Source organism: Corvus cornix, chromosome 12 (genome assembly GCF_000738735.6).
Source record: "Corvus cornix cornix isolate S_Up_H32 chromosome 12, ASM73873v5, whole genome shotgun sequence".
Taxonomy (NCBI): Eukaryota; Metazoa; Chordata; class Aves; order Passeriformes; family Corvidae; genus Corvus; species Corvus cornix.
In genome coordinates, this window is record NC_046342.1 from 15,334,470 (window position 1) to 15,355,410 (window position 20,941).

The 20,941-nt window shown below is 39.2% G+C and overlaps 1 protein-coding gene across 3 annotated transcripts in view; it reads right to left on the reverse strand.

The window, feature by feature from the left end:
* Positions 1 to 428: 428 nt before the first annotated feature.
* The window catches only part of SUCLG2 (succinate-CoA ligase GDP-forming subunit beta), a 114,966-nt gene continuing 94,453 nt past the window's right edge, over positions 429 to 20,941 (reverse strand). For 2 of the 3 annotated variants that reach the window (XM_039559028.1, XM_010390205.3), the window contains exons 10-11: positions 10,230 to 10,350; positions 429 to 2,379 (exon numbers count right to left, since the gene is read on the reverse strand). In XM_039559028.1, coding sequence (XP_039414962.1) covers positions 2,264 to 2,379; positions 10,230 to 10,350 — 237 coding nt within the window. In that variant the 3' untranslated portion in view covers positions 429 to 2,263. Of the gene's footprint in view, positions 2,393 to 10,229; positions 10,351 to 20,941 lie in introns of all 3 variants that reach the window. The other variant, XM_039559029.1, reaches the window with a different exon arrangement.

Consider the following 20,941-nt stretch of genomic DNA (forward strand, 5'->3'; position numbering starts at 1 on the left):
TTTGCACACTGAGAGAAACAATCCATACAAATAAAACAAACCAGTCCACAACACCACACCGAGCCTCTGGTTACAGCCAGTGCACAGTGCCTGTGAAATACCAAACCTTCAAAGATACCAAACCAGAGCTTAGGGAACTTTCCATATTACATCTGAAAAATAAAAATTATACTGTTCCATTCTGTATATGGCTTAAGAGGGATAAAGCTTGTATGTACTGTCATTAGCCTACATATAAGAAAAGACATACAGAGGTAAAAAGATCTACTTATTTAGATAAAAGGCACATATGTTGGAGTATAGAAATATCACCCAACTAAAACTAAATTCCAATGCATTTGATTTCACCCACCTGTCACAAAATGCTGCATGGAAGAGCGCAGGCAAATTAAACATTTTTCTATTTTATAGAAAGCACAGAGCCAATAAACATGTTCATTTTTACATTTATTTGACAAAATGGTGTACACAGATTAATCTTTGCAAAATAATAATTGTGTATGCACAGTGGATGGTTTGGAGATTAGAGTTAGGGACACAGTGTGTGACAACATTGCACAAACAGTTCTTCCACAGAATCTTATCTTTCCAGTATTAAAATATATAAAATAGAGTGCAACTCTTGTATTTATTGTGTTGAGGTAAACATTTCTTCCTTCAGAGCAGTGTGGCTTTTACGTACCTTCAAGAAAGCTGCTAACGATACCCTTCTCCTTCATTCTGTCAATAAGTACAGATCTAGTGGCATATTTATTGCTGTTCTAATGGTCACACATTTTTTCCTTGAGCAATATGTAGAGAAAGAAATGGAGAAGGAAAAACCTGCAGGAATTGATGATAGCAACCTATCAGCACTCTTTGTGTCAAGAGCCAAAGATTAGTGCAGATAATTTATTTTGAATGTAACAGTTTTAATGGAAATGTCAAGAAAAATTTATTTACATTTTTCTAAGCAGAACATGATATTGATTAGAGCTGCTCAAAAAATCACAATTAGGAATTTATTTCACAAAATTTTGTATCTCTGCCCATTTACAAGACCAGATCATGATATCCCCTCATTTGTTCACTGTTCAAATTTATTGATGATTTTCAGCACATAATTCCTGGGCAGAGAGAGATTTGTAGCAAGTTCTTTAGTTACACAAGCTCTTTAGTATTGCCTTCTGTTCCCTGAATGAACGATTTGTGTAACTAACAGCTTGAATTTTGACTGTTACAAAAGAGTATATAATCAAAATGAATCTTGGTCAATATCTGAGTACAGAAACTTAAGGGTTTCTTTTCTTATACATATTTTTACTGATGCCTGAGAAGCAAATACTTTAAAACTTGAAAAGTTCATTTGTGTTTTATTCCCAGTAAATTAGAAATGGTTTTTGGAAGTTAAATCAACTGAAGAATTCTCCATGCTCCTGAGAGAAAACTGCTTCAGTTTTCTCATCTTTAAAACCTCACAGCAGTGACATTGCTACAAAAGAGGTTATCTTAAAAAGTTAGCAGCCATTTCCTTAGTGGCAGACACATCTTCCTGGAGCCCCCTGTATGGCACTGCTACATCTGAAAATACAGCAGGGCATTTCCAAAAACTAGGAAAGAAATGAATCACATTTCAATGGTTCATAGGCACAGTAAGAGTGGGAGGTCCTTTCACTACCAACTACTCAATCCCTTTTCCTATTGTGAGGTATCCATTGGCATCAACAAAAGAAAATAATCTTAAGGCAAAACCAGTGATTTCTAAAAAAAGAAAATAAACATTATTCATTTGAATAAAAACAGTATTGGAAGCACACCTTTTTACATTATTGCAAAAGTCCGTAAAAAATATAAACCCACTATTAGTTTGCTGACCCTTTACAATATAGAAACATGAATGAAAATATTGTGAATTAGGTGACCTAAATGTGTTCAGTTAAAGAACAATTGTGTTGACAGAAGTAAATAATTACTTATTTTGTCTTATCATGAGTTTATCAGTGACAATTTTGGAAGGAGAGACAAACAAGAGCTTTATGGAGTGAAGTATTACTTACTACAGTTGTGACTAACAAAATTACCAAAATTAGATACAGACATACGAGCTGTTCAAGATTGTAGCTGCGAAATTTCTGAAGCCCAACTTGCAAGCCTGAGTTGGCCGCGTATCTCCAATTAAGTCCACCAAGCCTGATGAGGAGAACTCCATTAATCCTCTGAAATAACAGCAGGAATGATGCCTTGTGAAACACAAGTACTTTCCATGAGAATAATCTTCAAGGCGTTATTTTTTGGCCACACTTGCCACTGCCTTCTTTGCTGCATCCTCAAGGTCATTGGCAGATGTGATGGGGAGGCCACTTTCACTCAGAATACGCTGGGCTTCATGGACATTTGTTCCTAAAAAAGAACACTGAATAGAATTAGTAATTAATATTAATGAATATTAATGAACATCTCCTAGCACATCTCTGAAAAATCAGATAATGCTTCAAACTACGCATCATTTCAGTTTAGCAACAGATTAAACGAGTGCCTTAGACTGGGCTGAGAAGAAGGAGCTCATAATTCCAATGACAATCGTGACAGACAATGCAATCTGATAATGGCACTTGTGTGCACAACAGGGGCTTTGTGAAGATTAGAGGGTCAATGCAGCATCCCCCAGAGTCAGCAGGAACATCCAACAAGAGCAGTGGATAATGGACCACGTACCAGGCTCTATTAATGGCATTTATTAGCCACAATCAGTTACAGCTCATCAGTGAGTGAACAATAACTAAAATTCACCTGTGACAACTGAAAGCTGCAAAATGGGCTGTTGAAAGGCAAAGATTTGGGTAATCCTGAAAATATAATTGGGTTTAAGCTGCTCTTGAATATGCTTTTGCATTTTTCCTAAAAACAGGGAATACAAAGGTCTCTGAAGTATTCAGCATGACACCATTCCCTCCCCTCTGCTGCAGTATATTATTATAATCACAGAAACATTTAGGTTGGAAAAGACCCTTAAGATCTTTGAGTATGACTGGAAACCCAGCACTGCCAAGTCCACCAATAAACCCTGAGCACCACGTCCACCCCACCTCAAGGAGAATGTATGGTCACACAGCACAGGGGCTCCATTTTGCATGGAAAAAGCTCAACTTCAATCAATAGACTAAAGCACAGGGAAGGAAAAAAATCCAAAGCTGAAAAAGATATTTCAGGAAAATACATTTTCCCCATTTCTCAAACTTGTCTAAAAGACAAGAGCATCACCTTCCCGTTTACTCTATCTCATTCTTTTTGGAAAACTAAGACTAACAGAAAATCTGAATTCACCAGAGCTTTCCCAGCAAAGCCAAGTGAAACTTTTGATCACTGCTATGCTCTGCACCACAGAAGAACCTGGAGCCACATAGCCTACTGAGGAAGCAGAATCCACTTTGGGATCACACACTAGTCACAAACACAAGGACCCAGAGCTGATCCTCTTTAAAATAATTTCTGTCCTCCTTCTCCATGTCATGTTCCTTGTTCATTTGCCATGTCAAAATGCTTAATTACTTTGTAATTCCTAGACCTAGCAAAATGAATTTTAATTATATTTGGAGCTATATACTAATTACATCCTTAATTATTAACCAGGCAAGAGGCATACTCTTTACTGTGCAACTTCCAGAATGCTCATTTTAAAGGATGATTTTTTTTTTTCTTGGGCAGACTTCATAAAACATCTGAAATGGTACAACAGAAGCAGAGCATTTCAAAAGCCTGTTTCATCAGCATGCTCAAGTCAGGATTCCCACTCCTGGTGCTAAAAGGGACCAAAGACATCCCTATCACAGCACTTTGTGATGGGAGAGGCAGGAGTCAGGAAGAGAAATGTGGGACCCCATCTACTCCTTCTGCAAAGGCACTGGCAGCCCAGGTCATGCTTCCCCTTGTTGAGCAGAGGACACGCTGTAGGGTTTGTGTAGGAAGGTCAAAGACATCTCAAATCTTTGACAGAAGGGGGATTTGGTTGCTCAGCAACACCCAGAACTGTACAGAACTTTTTCTACAGAAAAAAAATAATATTATGGGCAAAAAGAGAACATAATATTTGATTTTTGTTCAATCATCCTATATAACATAATGTGGAGGCTGCTACTTGTCAGCCCAGCACTGCACAGGGAAGGCAGGAGCCATTCCCAAGGTTCTCTTCTCTGTTGAGTCCCTCACATTCATACAGTGATTCCCAACAAGCCTTGAAGGTTTTGTCTTTTATTTAGATACAAGTGTGATAAACATTTGAAACAGTCGTGATTGTACTGATCTCTCAAATAGGATTCTACAAGACAAAGTGTTGTGAGGAGAAAAAAATGGAAAGAGGGAAATTTTCCTGGAAATTTTCCAACAGAGAAAAAATGTTGTGCTGTTTGTGATAGCCATGTATTTAAAACTAACTTTTGCTCTTCACTAAGTGGCCAATATTAATTTACTAACAGGTCAGAGAGGGAACAATATGTTGGATCTGTTCTGCACTGCATTGATTGCTCTCCACACCACTTGTCTAACATGCATTACAAAATCAATACAAAACACAGGCCCCTGAGAAGGGAGAGGGAGTTTATGCAGGGAAATGAAATGATGAAAGCTGAAAAAAAAAATTCTTACTGCAGTCAAAAGAGTATGAGTACATTTTGTATTTCTTAAATAAAACACTTTTATAGGCAGGCCATACAACTAAACACACTTTTCAGCAAGCATTTCCTTTGCTATAATTTTCTTTTTTTTTTTAGTGATAGCCTTTTATCTCATTGTGATTAACTATTTTAGCTATGTGGAGAATATGGAAGTTATAATGAGCCTGCTAATAGCAGAGGTAAAAGATTTAAAATTAAACATTCAGAAAATGCTGGAAACATTTATGTATCTACAAAGAATACCATCTTGTTGCAACATGTTAAAAAAAACAAATAAAGAATCCCACTATTCCAGCATTAACCTCCTGCCACTGGATGGTGTCAGAGAACTGTAAACAGAATCCCATATCCAGGCTATCAGAATAATCTGCCCTTCACCTACCCTGCAGCCAACTGAGAAAAGATGAAAATTCACAGGGCTGGAGGCTGTGGGGCTTTTGTTGTTGCTGGGTTATATTGTTTGGGGTTTTTTTGTGTGTGTGTGGTTTTTTTTTAAACTGGATTCTATGAAGAGAATGGCTTTCTAATTAGAAAAAGAAGCTTTTGTCTTCTGACACATATTACTGTCAACAACACTCCATGGAAAACCTGGAAAGATGTAATTTTATCGGCATGTACCTTCAGGCTTTGTAATCTAAACATCCTCCTGCTGAAACCTGGGTTCTGGAACAAACTCTCAGTCTGTGTAAATGCAATCTCTCACATTTACACTTCTGTGGACCTGAAATCTCTGCTATCAGTAGCAAAGCAAATGTATTCAACTCATTACCAAAAAAATCCCAATAATAAATATTCTGTCTAAGCATGTCTCTACCAGAGGTAAGATCACACAAGCACACATTGTGAGAGGTTGAATGAAAATCAAACAAATAAAACACGCCCAGTCATACTCCATATGCAGAATTTGGATCCTTATTCACTTGCACTGTCATAAACCCATCAGGACCAGGCTAAATTATCACTGTGTAATGCTGATGGTCAGAGAGGATGCAGGATTCTGCAATGCAACTTCTGGCTGTTCAGGTAAATAAGGTATAAGGGCGTAAGACACAGTTATATACATTTGGTATGTGCTAACAAATAGATGAATAATATAAAAAATACTCTGATCGACCCAAAACATTCTGCTATGTCAAAAAATTTCACAATATGCAGAATGTCAAAAATTACTGGTGACATGAGCAGGTTGTGCCCATGTTACAGTATCCATAGCAAGGGTCCAGCTTTGGCATGCTGCACTGCTGAGTGCACAGAACCAAATCTCCCCCTGGCGTGGATCCAGGCTATGCCAGTCCTGTCAGCCCACAAGCTGGAAACTTGTGGCCTCTCAGGTCCCAAAGACAGGTATTGGAGAATAAGGTTTGAAGTTTATCATCGTTTACCTTCTGTCAACAACATTTGATTTGAGGTTTGGCTGGTGACAAGCTTTAATTAGTAACCTTTAGGTAGGGAACATACAAAGTTTTGGTGGCTTACACATCTTACACCTGTTGGCTCTGCAGTCAAGAATAAACCAACTTCCACTGCCTACCTGTAAGAGACAATTAAACTCTTTCTATTCTGTCCGCTCCATTTGCCCTTTTCTACCTTACACTTTCCCCAAAGAATATTTTAATCTTTCCCTCTGCCTCATGTTTACATCCTAACAAGGAAGGGCACATTTAAATTTGTGCTGAATGTTTAAGCCCAAGATGTCTGATCTGAATGAAGTTGTGACTTTGCAATATCCCATTCTTCCCTCTTGACAGGCAATTTGGGATACTAAAAATCAAAAAATCACGCATACATACTAAACCATACTTGCAAACAAGATACACAAGCTGGAGCAAAATTTCACTTGTGTGTAAAAGATTTCTGAAGATAACTAGAAAATTTTAGATTCTGAAGAACACACAAGGTCACTAATCACATGAATGAAAAATATGAAAAAATTTGCATTCAGATGTGAATAAAACCCAAGTTGTTTCTACTTGACTTTCAACATATTAAGTAGTTATGATCCCTCCCAGTTCTTCTTGTTCTATGACCAGAGAAGGAAAGAACTCATTTTTTGAAAGAGAGAGGATGTAAAATTTCCAGCATAGGAGCAGATCTCTAATTCACAATTATTTTTTATTCTTCCCTCTTTTCATCTAATTCTGAGCTACATAAATGAGAAGCAAGGTTTGGCTTCCCTTCAGCACTCCTGTCAGTTTTCACAAAACTTAACTGAAGTGTATTACATTTTAAAGGGAAAAAAATCCTGCATAAACTCAGCAGCAGTTACTTTTCTATCTGTAGAAGATGAAATCTGGAATATGTGGTTTCTCCACTTGTCCATGAGCTTTTTAAAAAATAATCCTGTGTCTCAGCTGGTGAGTTCTCTACTGATAAGTCAAGCAAACATACGCAATTATAAAGTTACCATTTTCAAAGAGGAGAGTAATCCTTTCTTTATCCACTGGTAAAACGGCTTGTAATTATTATACAACTGAGAACAAAGATTTGTCCACAGAATCCTACTAAATCAAGACAGATTTGACTGATTAAAACTCTAGTCATCAAGACACTTGTAGTACAGTGCATGTGGGCAAAGAGTCTTTAAAGTGCAGGTCACAAATCTGTTAGATTTATGGGAATAATCACAAACCTTCTGTTGGGAAAATGTTCAAAACGGAAACCCAAAAGAGTGCTTGTTCCTTTTTCTCCTTTTGAACTGTAAAATGTCATCAGTGACATTTTAAAAAGTCTTGGGTAGTCTGATTACTTCCACAGTACTCATTATTAATTCAAAATCCTTATAAGTTTAAATAACCTGGTGTGAGTTCAAAGAACAATGAAGACGATTAAGGATCCAGAGGGATTGATTTCTGAGGAAAGATTAAAAGGACCAAACATACATGCATTGCTTGGTTAGGTGATTAAGGAGGCAGAGAAAGCAGCAGTGACTCGTTAACAGTTCCAAAGTACAACAGCTGAAGGTTGTAAGCATCATAGCTCTTTGTTTAGGATGAACACGAGGAATAAGAGGAGGAATTAAAAAAACTTTTGAGATAAAGATTATGCAAAAGCGGGAGTTTGCTGCATTATTCTCTGAGAGAGCTTCCTAAAGAAAATGTGGTACTGCCATTTTCAGAGTCAGCAACCAGTCTAGGAGAAACATTATTACAGACCTAGCAAAGAGTGAGCAATCCTGGGAAGATGGTAACCCAAAGATGTTTGCATTTAAATCTGCATTTGACACTCTGAAGATTCAGCTTTGGTCTCTGTGGATAGAGCAGCAAATGACTCAAAGGTTGCAGGCACAAGAGGAACAGGCACCTCTGCAAGGCTTTCACTCTTCTGTACAATCATGGAATCATCAAGATTACTGGAGAAAGGCCAAGCAAATGCAGTGGCAGACCCAGCAGACTGTAGTTTAAAATAAGCAAGTTGCTCCTCTTGTTTCTCTTACAACAGTTTCAAAAATCACAACAGAAACATCTTGTTCATAGGAAAAACTAATGGCTTTTTCAGTATCTTCACTTAAAAAGGAGCAGTTACAGCAGTTGAGAAGTCTCGCAGATCTGACGGATAAACTTTTTCCCAGCTGTGAAAGACAGGAAAAGTTTTTTTGCTATGACAAAAAGTGAAACAACATTGCCTAGAGCTGATAAACAATGAGATTTAATATAATGAAACTTTTCTGCTTCTAAGCAACATCCATCAGTCTCTCCTTCATCCATATTAAACTTTTTATGCAGTCTCTTAAGGTGTTGACTAGTGCTGCATCATCCAAAGAAAATGTTCACAATTTGTTTCTAAAATCCATTTTAGAGTATTTAAACTTCCCTGCACTCACCACAACAGAAGTTCGTGCCAGCATGTGCAGCGTAGCATGAGAATGAGGGAGGGGAAAGCTCTGCTTTCTCCTGAAACATAAAACGAGCATCCCCCTAACCAAAGGGCTCCATGGGCACTCTGCATGCATCCTCAGGAATCCTGGTGAGGGGAAGTTTTGAAAAGGAAAAAGCCTGAAGTGTTCAGAACATATTTTCCTCCCCCTTCTATCACAGTGTGAAAAACCACCTCAGTATTGCATCTCAGGTCCATAAAGGGATGCATTTCCTCCGTTCATCATGAATGCTGAGTGACAGGACATTTTATGCTCTTTACACACACACAAACCTGAATATGGATGGGTTTGAGTAAGAGGCCTTAAAACTCACCCAGAAATCTCTCTGTTTTCCAAACCTACTTGGCCAAAAAGAAATATTTTCAGCTTACCAGGGTTGTGTGCTGATTGCAATCAAGGCACTTTTCACTCAATGGCAGAAGACTCTCCCTCCTTCAGGGCACTTCTCAGAAATTAGAGGCAGAACTCCACACCCACTGCCATTAAAGTCTGTAACTGCCAAAGAGTGCTTGTCCTCCCCTCCCTATGGCTTTTTTGTTTCTTGTGAAACAATGCTGGATGCACTAAAGATAAAATATTCCTTACCATTACCAAATCTTCTGGTTTTTAATGGATTTTAGCTGGATTGGGCAGAGGAACATGTTACAGTAATATCTCTCCTACAAATACTGTTTCTAACATCTGTCTTTTAATTATGGCACTGGTGTAAACGTAAGAAAACTATATTGTTTAGCAATAACGGAATTGCATTCAGTAAAAAAAAAATAAAAAATTGAAACATAAATACCTTCCAGTAAACATAAACTTGCATCAAAATAATTCCTATTTGCATTGCAAATCTTACAGGCAAACTCACAATGTTTCCATTGCAAAATTTCATTGCTTCCAATGCCATCAAGGACCATAGATGAGGAAATATGAGTTTATTGACTTCAGGTTGTGCTGTGGCTGAAGAATTGGACATATTCTCACTGCGAGGGACCAATCTGTTTAGTGCTTTTGATACAGGGGGCTTAGAATTTTAAGAGTTAACTACTGACCACGGTATTGCTAGTATTGCTACATTTTGCAGCTGCTTGCTAAACAATTTATATCGCTTGCTTAACACTCATTGTGCTTGCCAGGCAAAGGGAAGGATGTAAGGGAGGATAAGGGGAGGATCCAAGACCATTGACAAGGAGAAGAAACCATGACCAAAGATCCTGCTTTTGGACCCTGAAACCAGCCTGAGCCAGCTCTGAGGTCTGGCCTTGGGCCAGGAACACAAGGAGTCTGCGCAAGAAGGTGAGGTAAAAAGTTCAACCCGAGGAGAACTACTTACTTCATCTGAGGAAGATCTTTACTTCATCCCAGAGACCCCGGCCCGCGAGCAGCAGGCAGCACTGAGCAAGCGCACCGATATGTTAATGACTTTAGAGCTAATTGTAATATGAAGCGGGGACAGGCAATGAATATGTATAGGTGTATTGTGTACTCTGATGCATATGTAGTTTGTAACCACGTAAACACCAAGCCAAGAGCTGCTGAAGATGCACATGTCTTTGGAGGAAAGATTCCCCCATGCACCTCAGCTGATTAAAACATACCTACTTTGCAACTTTCAAGTTGTGGAGTCTTTTCTGTGTATCACTTTGATATGGAAGAAATCCCAAATTGATTACTGGGCACATGAGGGATGATTTTGGTCTGAATCCAGTAGCACTCACCTTCCAGTCTGACCACCAGAGGTACTTTCAGCTCGAGCTCTTGGCAGGCTTTGGTGATACCATTGGCTATAATGGCACAGTTCACAATCCCACCAAATATGTTTACAAGGATTGCTTCAACCTGTAGGAGAGAAACCAAGGAGGAAATAAGTGGGGGCTTGTTTATGTTTTGTTTTGACTTTGTTTTTTAAATAAACACAGGTCAAAGATCCAAACCAGGGTACCAATTCCCCTCTGTCTGGCAGGTTCTCATTTATGGATGGTACAAGCTTCACCTCTGCACTCAGAGAACCTGAGTCTGAGTCTATTGTTGCTCCAGTGTGCAGCAGTGATTAATTGTCTTGGTCTAAACTGGCATGGTAATTAATGTCATAAACAAAGTATTCTACAAAAACAAAGGGAATTTCTACCTATAAATATAAATAAAAAGACCTTAAACAATCTATAGTTTGATTATTTTTAAAATGTGTTGAATAATCATCAGAGGTTGGAGCTCAGAAAACACAGGGTGTGAATGTGTGATGCACATGCAATGAAATATTCATGAGGACACTTCACAAAACAATCTGGATCTTCACTTTATCACAAGCACTACAGAGAAAAAGGTAATACACTTGCCCTGACTTGATAAAGAGGAGGAAAAATCCCTTCTAATTAACAAGGAGAGGCATGTAATGAAGAGCATTCATTACAGCAGGTTAACTGATAACCTCAAAAAACCGCTATTCATCAGTTTCTGGAAACTGCAGTTTCTCCACCCAATTCACAATTAAATTGCCCTTCACAACATACAAGACATTAATACATAAAATATATTAAATATGATTTCTTTCCACTTGGTAAGGTAGCAAAAGATTAACCCAAGCCCATATTCCAGTCTTCCAACCATGTCTCATCATGTTGAGGAGGACACCATAGGGATGCAGCCCAGCTGTTTCCCATTCCACAGTGGGGCTAATCTGCATTTGGGGTGCCCTACAAGAAGCTGGGTGACACTGTGTCACTGGGTGTCACAAACAAGCTTTGCCAGAACTGTGTTGACTCAAAACCTGATAAGATAAAGAAGGGATTAGGTCTGAAGGAATGAAATATGACTGCATTGCACTGGTGCATGATGTCAGCTGCAATTATGCTCAACTCACTGCACCAGAGGAGGGCATTCACTTTGACCATCTCCAGGTAGCCAGGCTCATACCAGCACCAGGAAAATTCCCTGAGGTCATGCACGTTTATAGCTCTGCACAATCAGGTTTCATATTTCTCCACAGACAAAATGTGACAATTAACCCCTGTGATGTGCACTCACACACACAGAGTTCAGCACTGGTAGTAATACTGCCATCCACAGTACACAAGGAAAACAAAACATGTCAACAAATGCTTTACTTCCCATAAGACAGGGACACCTTTCACTAGACCAAGTTGCCCAAAAGATGATCCAGTGCATTTTCAGTTCATGGAGCCCATGTATGGCTCATGGTATGGCCTCCTCATCCCAGGCAGAGCACAGGTCAAACAAGAACATACAATTTAATTGATTTTATAACTCTTCCTTATAGTTCAGATACTTTCTTGTCATGTTAAATGCATGAATTTACCAGGTAATGGTTTTCTGGATCTTAAGTTGGTGATGCCATTGCAGTTATTTATTTCACCTTTGCGTTATAAAATCCTTAACTCTGCAGAAGCTACAAGAGCAAAACCTTAGAAGGCCCCTTCTATGTTCCCATTGCTTGTGCACACACAAACATTCCTGGTGATAGGAAGTAAAATCTAAGAGAAAAAACGGAGCTCTTCCAACTCTTATCCCATGAACCCTTATGGCAGAGATACCTCTATGCAAAACACTTTGGTGTTAAAATACCCTGGTGATGGATTCTAACAGTGGGACACGCCACAGACACCACTCCACCCTTTCTAATACATCCTCCTAATTCAGGGACATTGCACCAGACATGTGACAGCTCAACTTAACCAAGTGTGTTTACATTATTAGAGATAAGGAGGAGGATTTTATGCCCACTACGGATATTTTAATTCCTAGCGCAGACTTTTTCATTTAGGGATCTGCTTTTCAGCTTTCAAGCTGAATTCTAATCATGCCTTCTAATCCATTGGCAGCAAAAGGAAAAAAAAAATGAAGGAAATTAGATGCAGCTTGGATAATTGATGTTTGTGTGCTTGGCTTTAATAAAAATACACTGTTAAATTAGAGAGGAGTCTAAAAGGATTCAATCAATAAGAAACTGAATCAGGTAGAGAATTCGATCTTGGGTTTTATCGTAATCTTCCAAATAAACCAGAAGATCAGTTCAAATGATGCTGAGATTCACTTTAACTCTGCTGAAATCTGTAAACATTGTTTATATATGCTTCTGTAGCCTGACTAGATCCTGCATTTCCAGCTGAAAGAACTTTAGCATTCAGACACAGTAGATGGATGAAGAGGCTTTCAGTGTTTCATGTGCACAGAGAATGCACTATCTCTGTATTACTTAAGTCTATGAGAAAAATAAACCTCCTGTAGCATATCAGAACCATTATATAGCCACATGCTCAGCATCTAATGCCTGTGGACTACTAGACACATGAAGGAGAAGGCAAACTGCCTGCATACAAGACAGGTTACTAAATAATATCATTACTCTAATAACCATTTTTACCTACCAGAATGACTTATAAATGCTTTTTGTATTTCAGCAACATTATCAAGGAAAAAAAAGATAGTTGCATATCCATGGGTCAAACTTTTTTAATGCAGCAAAACAACTGACAGATGTGAAATCCCCATCAAATGTACTTGCAAGTGATCATGGATTCCTCTGGAGAAATAAGGGAACCCACAATGGCATGGAAACATCACCACCAATGTTGGTAAAACCCCACAGTCTTCCAGGCCACAGCACCAATGCTGGGAAGCCAAAGGGATAGAAATTGAGTGCTGCAGTATCACTATCTTCATGTTAGATATTGTATTAAATCATTGCAAATACTGGAACAGCCATTAATCCCACAGCTCCTAAGTGCTGTATGAACAGATATGCAGGCACACAAAGAGTATTTTCTCTGTATATAAAAGTAGATATATTTATGTATAGCTATATCTATATAAAATCTATGTTACTTCATTAATAAAACTAACAGTTTTAATTTCCAGTCACTTTTTGGTAAAGTCAGCCTTGACAAAGCCTGCAATTCTACTTTGAATGTTTGGCAACAAAAAAAACCCCCACACTGCAAATAAATGTAACTGTGTACTAACCAAAGTAATGGTGTTAGGAGATTAGTGCTAGAATTGTACTGGATCACCAATACGATCCACAAGGCTGCCAGGTTCCACAAAACTAAGGGCATTTTAGGTAGAGCAGAAGCAGCTTCTGCATAGCTGGCTGCTTTCTAAAATCAGATAGAGTGTATGTGCATTTACTATATTCTCTTCTTATTATTATTTTCTATAAAAATGTCCCCAGCCTTAATGAAATGCACACCGAGATGTGATCATCACACACTTTAGGATGAGCAGAGGCAGCACTGTAAAGCATTTCACCTTTCCCACAGCCCATCTATAAATCCATACTGGGGATGTCTGGCTGGCTGCAGCCACTGCTTTCACCTCTACTGACCTTCCGAGCCTGCACCAACCACACCAGCTCTGCACACAAAAAGAGAGAGGACAAAAGCTTGGCACTGGCAAGCTGCTGTTCCTCTTTTCATTTTCCACCTTTGCTGTTACCACAGAACAACTCCAACAGGTGTAGGATTACAACGTGCTGCAGCACCAACAGGTACTTCCTCCAAGGCAGAGCTCTGAATCTCACATAAAGCAGACACCCAAGCATGGATGCAGTTTAACTTTGGCTGGGGTCCATCAGCACGGGGAGAAGACCCAAACATGGGCAGCCTCATAAAGAAGTTGTCCTGCTTTCCCTCTCCCTCCCAGCACATAAACACTCCTCTCCTGTGCCTAGTTTCTGCTCGTGTATGTTTGAGAACCTCTTTCACTACCCTCCCCACATTATCTCATCTGATGACATCAAAGACTTGCAACAGTTTCCAATTGTTCAGTGTCCCATGCGTGCCTTGAGACTTTGTACACATCTTTTCCTTTATATGTGCACACAGGTGCATGAGCATTCAGAGAGTGAAGTATAAATATTATAAAATCACCAATATAATCTCTGACCTTGCTGGAAATTGTGACTTTGAAGTTCAATCCATGTAGTTCAGATGAAAACAAGCTATTCAGCAACTGTCAGTAAAACTACATCTGCAGCACATTAAAAGCTACACTAGCAAAGGACGTGCTCATGGTTTGTCTGATTGAAGTCTGAAAAAAACCACCTTTTATTTCAAGCAAACTGAATTAATTCATTAACCACTTCTCCTTCATCGGCTGGAAGTGTACCCAGGCAGTATGAAGCAGATTATATTAGTCAAGTTTTCTTCTCCAGGATGCCACAGGGCACATCTATGTGGAAGATAGTGAGTTTGCATGGTACAGCTGGCAACCATGCTCCTGCCTGCAGGCTCCTAGCATTTTTTGAGGTTAAAGCATGCATCGTGTCTCCCAGTCTTTCTGGTCAGCAGAGTCATATTTTGTGTCTACAAAAGCATCTTCTTTTACCAAATGAAGTCATTAAGTTGCCAGGAAATAAGTAAGAAAAGCAGGTTGGCAGCTCACTGCCAGGCATTTGTTTCTGCCTTCCTTCAACAGAAAAAACACCAGTGGAAGGATGATATCTCAAATCACTCAAACATGTCACAGACTGGGGGGAAGCTCACACTGCTGGATGCTGGGACAAAAGCACTGAAGATCCAGATGCATTCCCAGCCCATGGAAGGAAAGTAAAAGTGCTGTCACCTACAGCTGGATCCAGACAACCAGTACTGCAAACATCCAGAAGCCTGACAATCACTGTCACGTAAAACTTTGTATCCCATTCTGATTTTCAGAGCTATTTGACACCTCACATCCCAGGGAATCTCAGTTAAAAGAAGGGCATTGCCTTTTAAGAGGTAGATAGCAATATTAAGAAAAAAACAAACTACTGGGTAAAATGGGATACATAGTTCTTCACTTTGAATCTAATATAGTGCATTTAATCCTTCCTATTAGTTAACTGGTCTTTAACATTCATTCATTCATAGTTTACCAAATTTGTTTCAATTTGAAAGAAGCAGATTATCTCCAATTCTCAATACAAAGTAATAAAATGTAATAAAAGACAGATGCCGTACACTTGCATCTTTACTCTTTATCCTTCTGCTCCAACTGATAAATCAGATGTAAACGTTTTCATATATCTCTGTATTATTACAGCTTGGACCACAGGTCAAATGTAACATTTTCTTATTCAGTTTTGAAATACTACTCTAATCCTCTATCTTTTTCTATCAGCCAACATTTATGGTTCATTTGAAAATAAAGATTAAGCTTTCTGTATCTGAGCAGTACGAAAGATTCACAAACACAAAAACATTTGCTTAAAACGCCCACTAGAGGACAGTGCAATTCAATGTGGAAAAGGAATATAAAAATCTCTTTGGAGAGGAGAGCAGAGTTATTTTTTCTACTTAAAGCCAAACTATATGATTTTGCTTTATAAATATTATGCAAAATATCATTCTGCCTCTTTGTGATGGAACTTTAAAAGTCTGAAAGTGATAAATTTAAAGAGGTTGAATCAATGAACAGCAAAGCAAGAACACTTGCAGTCAGGTGAAGAAATACTGATACAATGCAATTTTGAATGTCTTGCACTATTCTAAAACAGGTCAAGGTTTAAAATTCACTAGTAATGCACCCTGTAGCCATGGCAGGAAAAGAACTCTGATGAACCTCCAAAACACAATTCAGATTGTTCTGTCTGGGGGCACCAACTGCTCTGCAGGAAAAGCAGATTAAGGATTTTGTCCAAAGCTAATTTTTGGTCTGTATTCAAGAGATTCCTGAGCAATGCAAATCTCACTGAGAGAAAATACCTGGTTCTGCCACATCCCACTGCTGTATGTGAAGCCCTATTCTTGGATGGCAGGTGAGAGGGCAGTACCTGGCTGGCACTGGAGGAAGGCCTTTTTGAAATGCAACTCCTTTAGTGCCATGCTAAGAGTCCCAAATACCACATTTTTGCAGAGAAAAAACTTTGTAGTTCCAGGTTCTGGTGTGCTAAAACAGCCAGCCTACAGTCTTCAGTCCTTCTTGCTTACAGCAAATTCAGGACCTAGAACAGGATATGAATTTATTGGCTTTTGCTGGTTTGAAAACAATTCAGCAACAATCCTCTGCTAACTGACCAGATCCAGACTGTGGCCCTTCCTTGGGGTATGAAAAACAGGCAGGCCAGAAGGGGTCTGGAGCAGGGACAGCTCTGGTACTCTTCAATGCCAAAGATACCTCCCAGAATGGACCACCAGGAACATCCCTGCTGTGGGATTTTGTCTTAATTCTCTGTAGCATTGATGCAAGAATGAAAATAAAGGGATCTGAGCTCATTAAGGGAATGAGATGAAATGAGGACTGGCAAATTACACATCACAGTACCACAGTGGAAACAGTCCCCAGAGACATTCCTTTGCCCACTCCAAGGAGTGCATGTTTTGGGAACAGAAATATTCCAATTCCGGACACACAGCCTCCTTCAAATTCCAAAATACCTTGGCAGGCAGCCATGTGATCTCAGGAATCTCCTTTTCAATGAATTTCAGTGACAAGTCTCACACCAAGCCTGTTCTGGGAACGTTTCCTCATCTGCAGGACACACACTGTGCCCACCCTGAGCCCTGGCACAAACACATCCATCACGATAATCCATCATTCCTCTGCATCTCTTATTAGGGGATCACATTTGAGATGTGTTTAGGAAGCTGAAAACCATCCCATGCTTCCTATGCCTGTGCTGCCACTCGGCCAGGCCTCAGTCCTGTCCAGAAGCCACATCCCCCACATTAACACAGAGCAGAGTTAATTAATCCCACCTTGTGATCCAGGCAGAGCAGACAAGTGCCTGCAACCATGCAGGCATGTTCTTTCCCTGATAGGAAGCACAACCAGCTCCTAATATAATCCTTATTTATGATAATAAGGGAAAATAATAAAGAGAGGGAAAATAAAATGTTGAGACCACAAAGAACCATTCTGAAGTATACTTGAGAACCAGAACAATAGCCTTTAGCATTGTTTTGGGGACATAATGCAGCAGGTAGTCGCTAGAACAACTGTATTTTTGGTGCAAATATGGCAGGATTTTCTACCAGATCATGGATATTTGGAATAAATTTGTTCTGACTCTCATTCAAATATCTGAGCTTCAATGTGATCAGCCCTGGATGAGCAGTGCAGACTTCAGAACAATCTGCACAACCACATATTGCAAGACTGAAAAAACACACGTCACAGTCCTTGTGTGTCAGATGAGAGTGCAGTATTTCAGAATGCCCTTAAATTCCTCTTTGTGCACCCAGAACTAAGGGCAGTTGCATGTTTGGGCCTGATTTGGAGGATATTAATCCAGCAAAACCAAGACGCACCCACGCCACCCCTCTTTAGGCACAAGCAGTACACGTTGGTCATTAAATACTCAGGGAACTCATATTGACTGTTCCATATTAGCATGATAAGTTATAGACACCCTCCAAACCCACTCATCCAAGACAGTTTATACAGCAGCATGACTGCAAGTAGTTCTTCCACAACAGCGAAAGTCTATAAAAATTGATCCAATATTTTCAGAATTTTGCCTCTGCACTTCAGATTAATTTCTCAGAGGCACATCATACACCTTCTCTAATGTTTTTACTGTCTGAAGTTTCAATTAGATTTTTGCTAAACAATAATCAGCTTTCTGAAAAATAACGTGGCAGTGTCATCATTATTGACGCATGTGACACAGGAGGTAGCAACGTGTCCTTGTTATTTCAGCAACATGGTCTGCCCTGGGGTGCCTCTGTGTACAGTTTCATCATTCTTTATGGTGTGTTAAAAGGCAAAAAAGGTCAGACAAGTTTGAATTGTTTGAACTAAAAATGTGCAGTATTCCTCAAAAGAGGCAGCACCTGGAGAGCATGGGTACATGACGAATTGGAGCTGGTGCAGGACAGAATCCACATCGTGGGCTGCTGCCAGATGAATTGTTCAAAGAGTGAGCTACACTGGATGGTGTGTTGTGGTGTGTGACAGACACCTGGCAGATTAGCAAAGCCAGTAAATGGCACATTCACAAATACCCACAACAAGGCTTGACTAAACAGAGCTGTTGATTTGATGACTTTCTGTACAAGACTTTGTGTTTACTTCAAGAGCCAGTTAAAAATGAATGTATTATCAGTTTGGAGACATCTCAAAGTGTGCCTTCTCTCTCCCTACTCATTTGACTTCTTCCCAATTCCAGCTGGAATGTGCCTTGCTCCAAACAAAGAGTTACTTCATAATTCATCCAAGAAAAAAACCAAAACCAAACCACTGAAAACCAAAGCCCCACTAAGATCTGAAATCTTGATGTGAATAATATTTGAGGTTCACTAGTGAAATTTATTTCCCAAAATGGAAAGTCACCAGAACCTATCTTTATTTCCTCTTTAGAAATACAAATACTACTGTGTTTATTTGGAGTATCAAAGTACTAAGTAAAAGTACCCATCACAAGGGAGAAGAGAGATGAAGAACAGTTATTCTTGTGCTCTAGGAAGACTTGGGATGTTCCTTTTTGTCACCTGAGAAACATCCCTAACTTCTACTCCACATGCAGAAGAGAATGAAATGCTATAGAAGCTCCTATCTAGGTCAGGTTGCTCTTCTTACTGAGACAATGAAAACTTTTAAAAAGGACTTCTGTACTTCAAGAAGCTTAATTAAAGTATAAAAATGCATTGTCATGGGTACTGAACTGCATAGACACATCTGAAATCTCCAAATAATTAAAACACGTTCTTTTACAGTAACATTGTAGTCATCAAAAATGTGAATTGCTGTGCTCATTAGGTTCCAAATTACTACCACATAAAAATCAGCTCACTTTTAACATGTAGTAAACCAAAGCAGAACTAGTAAAACTCAGAAAGGTACTTAGAAGAGTGATAAAGACACTGGACAAGCTTTGTACACAGAATATTCTAAATATACCACAACTTTCCATCTTAGCAAAGGAAACAGAAGGAGGATTCAGAGCCAAGACTGAAACCAGCAGGGGAAAAAGGGAACCAGGTGCAACCATTTTGTGCCTGCCTCCAGGTAGTTTTATTTCTTAGTCCTTAGCTCTTGTAATGAGATGGTCAAAATACAAAAGGGGTCCCTTTACTGTTATTTTCAAATACAGCATACAGTTATAGTCTGAAATGCTGCCACAGGATATTGGTTGTCAAAAGCTTACATGAGCTGAGAATATACAGCAACAAATTCTTGGAAAGAAAACCACCAAAGACTTGTAAATACAAGGATATCAAAGATCACTAGGAAGCATCCTCAGACACTTGTCCTCTCCCTGTGCTCCTCTTTACCTGCCTCTGGCTACTGCTGGAGAAAACAGATCAGATCAAGACAGATCCAAACCTTACTCAATGCAGTTACATTCTTTCAGTAAAACACAGCTTACATTTCTTTAATATATCAGTGCAACCCTTCTCCAAATCAAATCACAAAATAGTTGCATGTCTGAGTCATATGTAATCAGTGAAACTTTATCAGTTTCACTGATTACAAAGCTGTCTAATCTCAGCAGTTACCACTTAGCATCAATCAGGAATGTGGCACTGGACAAGTGATTTGTGATTTTGATTTCTTCTCCTTTTATTTTAATACAATTAATTCCTTGCTCTTTCCTATCCTTTCAAGGATTGAGTCCCAGTCAGAAGATGGGAACAGAAATTAATGCCTATGACTTTGTCCACATGTGGAACAAGCTTAAGAAGAGCTTATGTGCCCTCTTCCTCTTGCTTCATCCAGCCTCTGGTGCTCAACCAGAGGACAGGAGCTTGTTCCTGGGACATACCAAGCTCCAGATGGAACACAGACTAAGTAGAATTAGGACATTCTCCTCCCACCTTGCTAAATTCAGCCTGCAACACTCCCTGACCACCCAGCAGCTCACACTTTTCCCAGTGGTCACCAGCAGTCAGTGACCAGCAGGACTTGCTTCCGCCTCAACATTAGTGAGAATTTTTGTTCCAGAAATGCCTCTTCCAAAGGCTGTCCACTCTGGCATTGTATATTAAAGACATTCAGCTCTGGACAGGACTCCTGAAAGACAGATAATGATCTTTATCTTCTGCAAGGTTTAGATAAAGTAATTTAAACTAAAAAAAAAGTGACAGTTTAAAAATTAATGGCCAGTAATAACATCCCCACAAATAGGATGCTAAGCTAAGAATTGTATTATTGCAAAATGGGATGACTCAGGAGTTCAACCTGAGTGGTTCAACCAAAGTGGTTCTACATACTTTTTTGGACTGTCTTGCTACTTGCAAAAACATAAAATGCAACTTAACATTTTTTCCTTAAAGCAAGGGGGAAAAGACTGGCCTGAATCTTTGACAAGTACAAATCAGTGATGTCACTTCACTCTTCCTAATAATTGAACCTATCGTCTTCACTGAACTTTTTTCACCCATTTTCTGCATTAAAAAGGGAATCACCTTCAGAGAAATAATTATTCGATAATAATCTCCCATCCACTTTTCACAAGTTTATCAAAGCATCTTGTAATAAAACCAGAACTGAA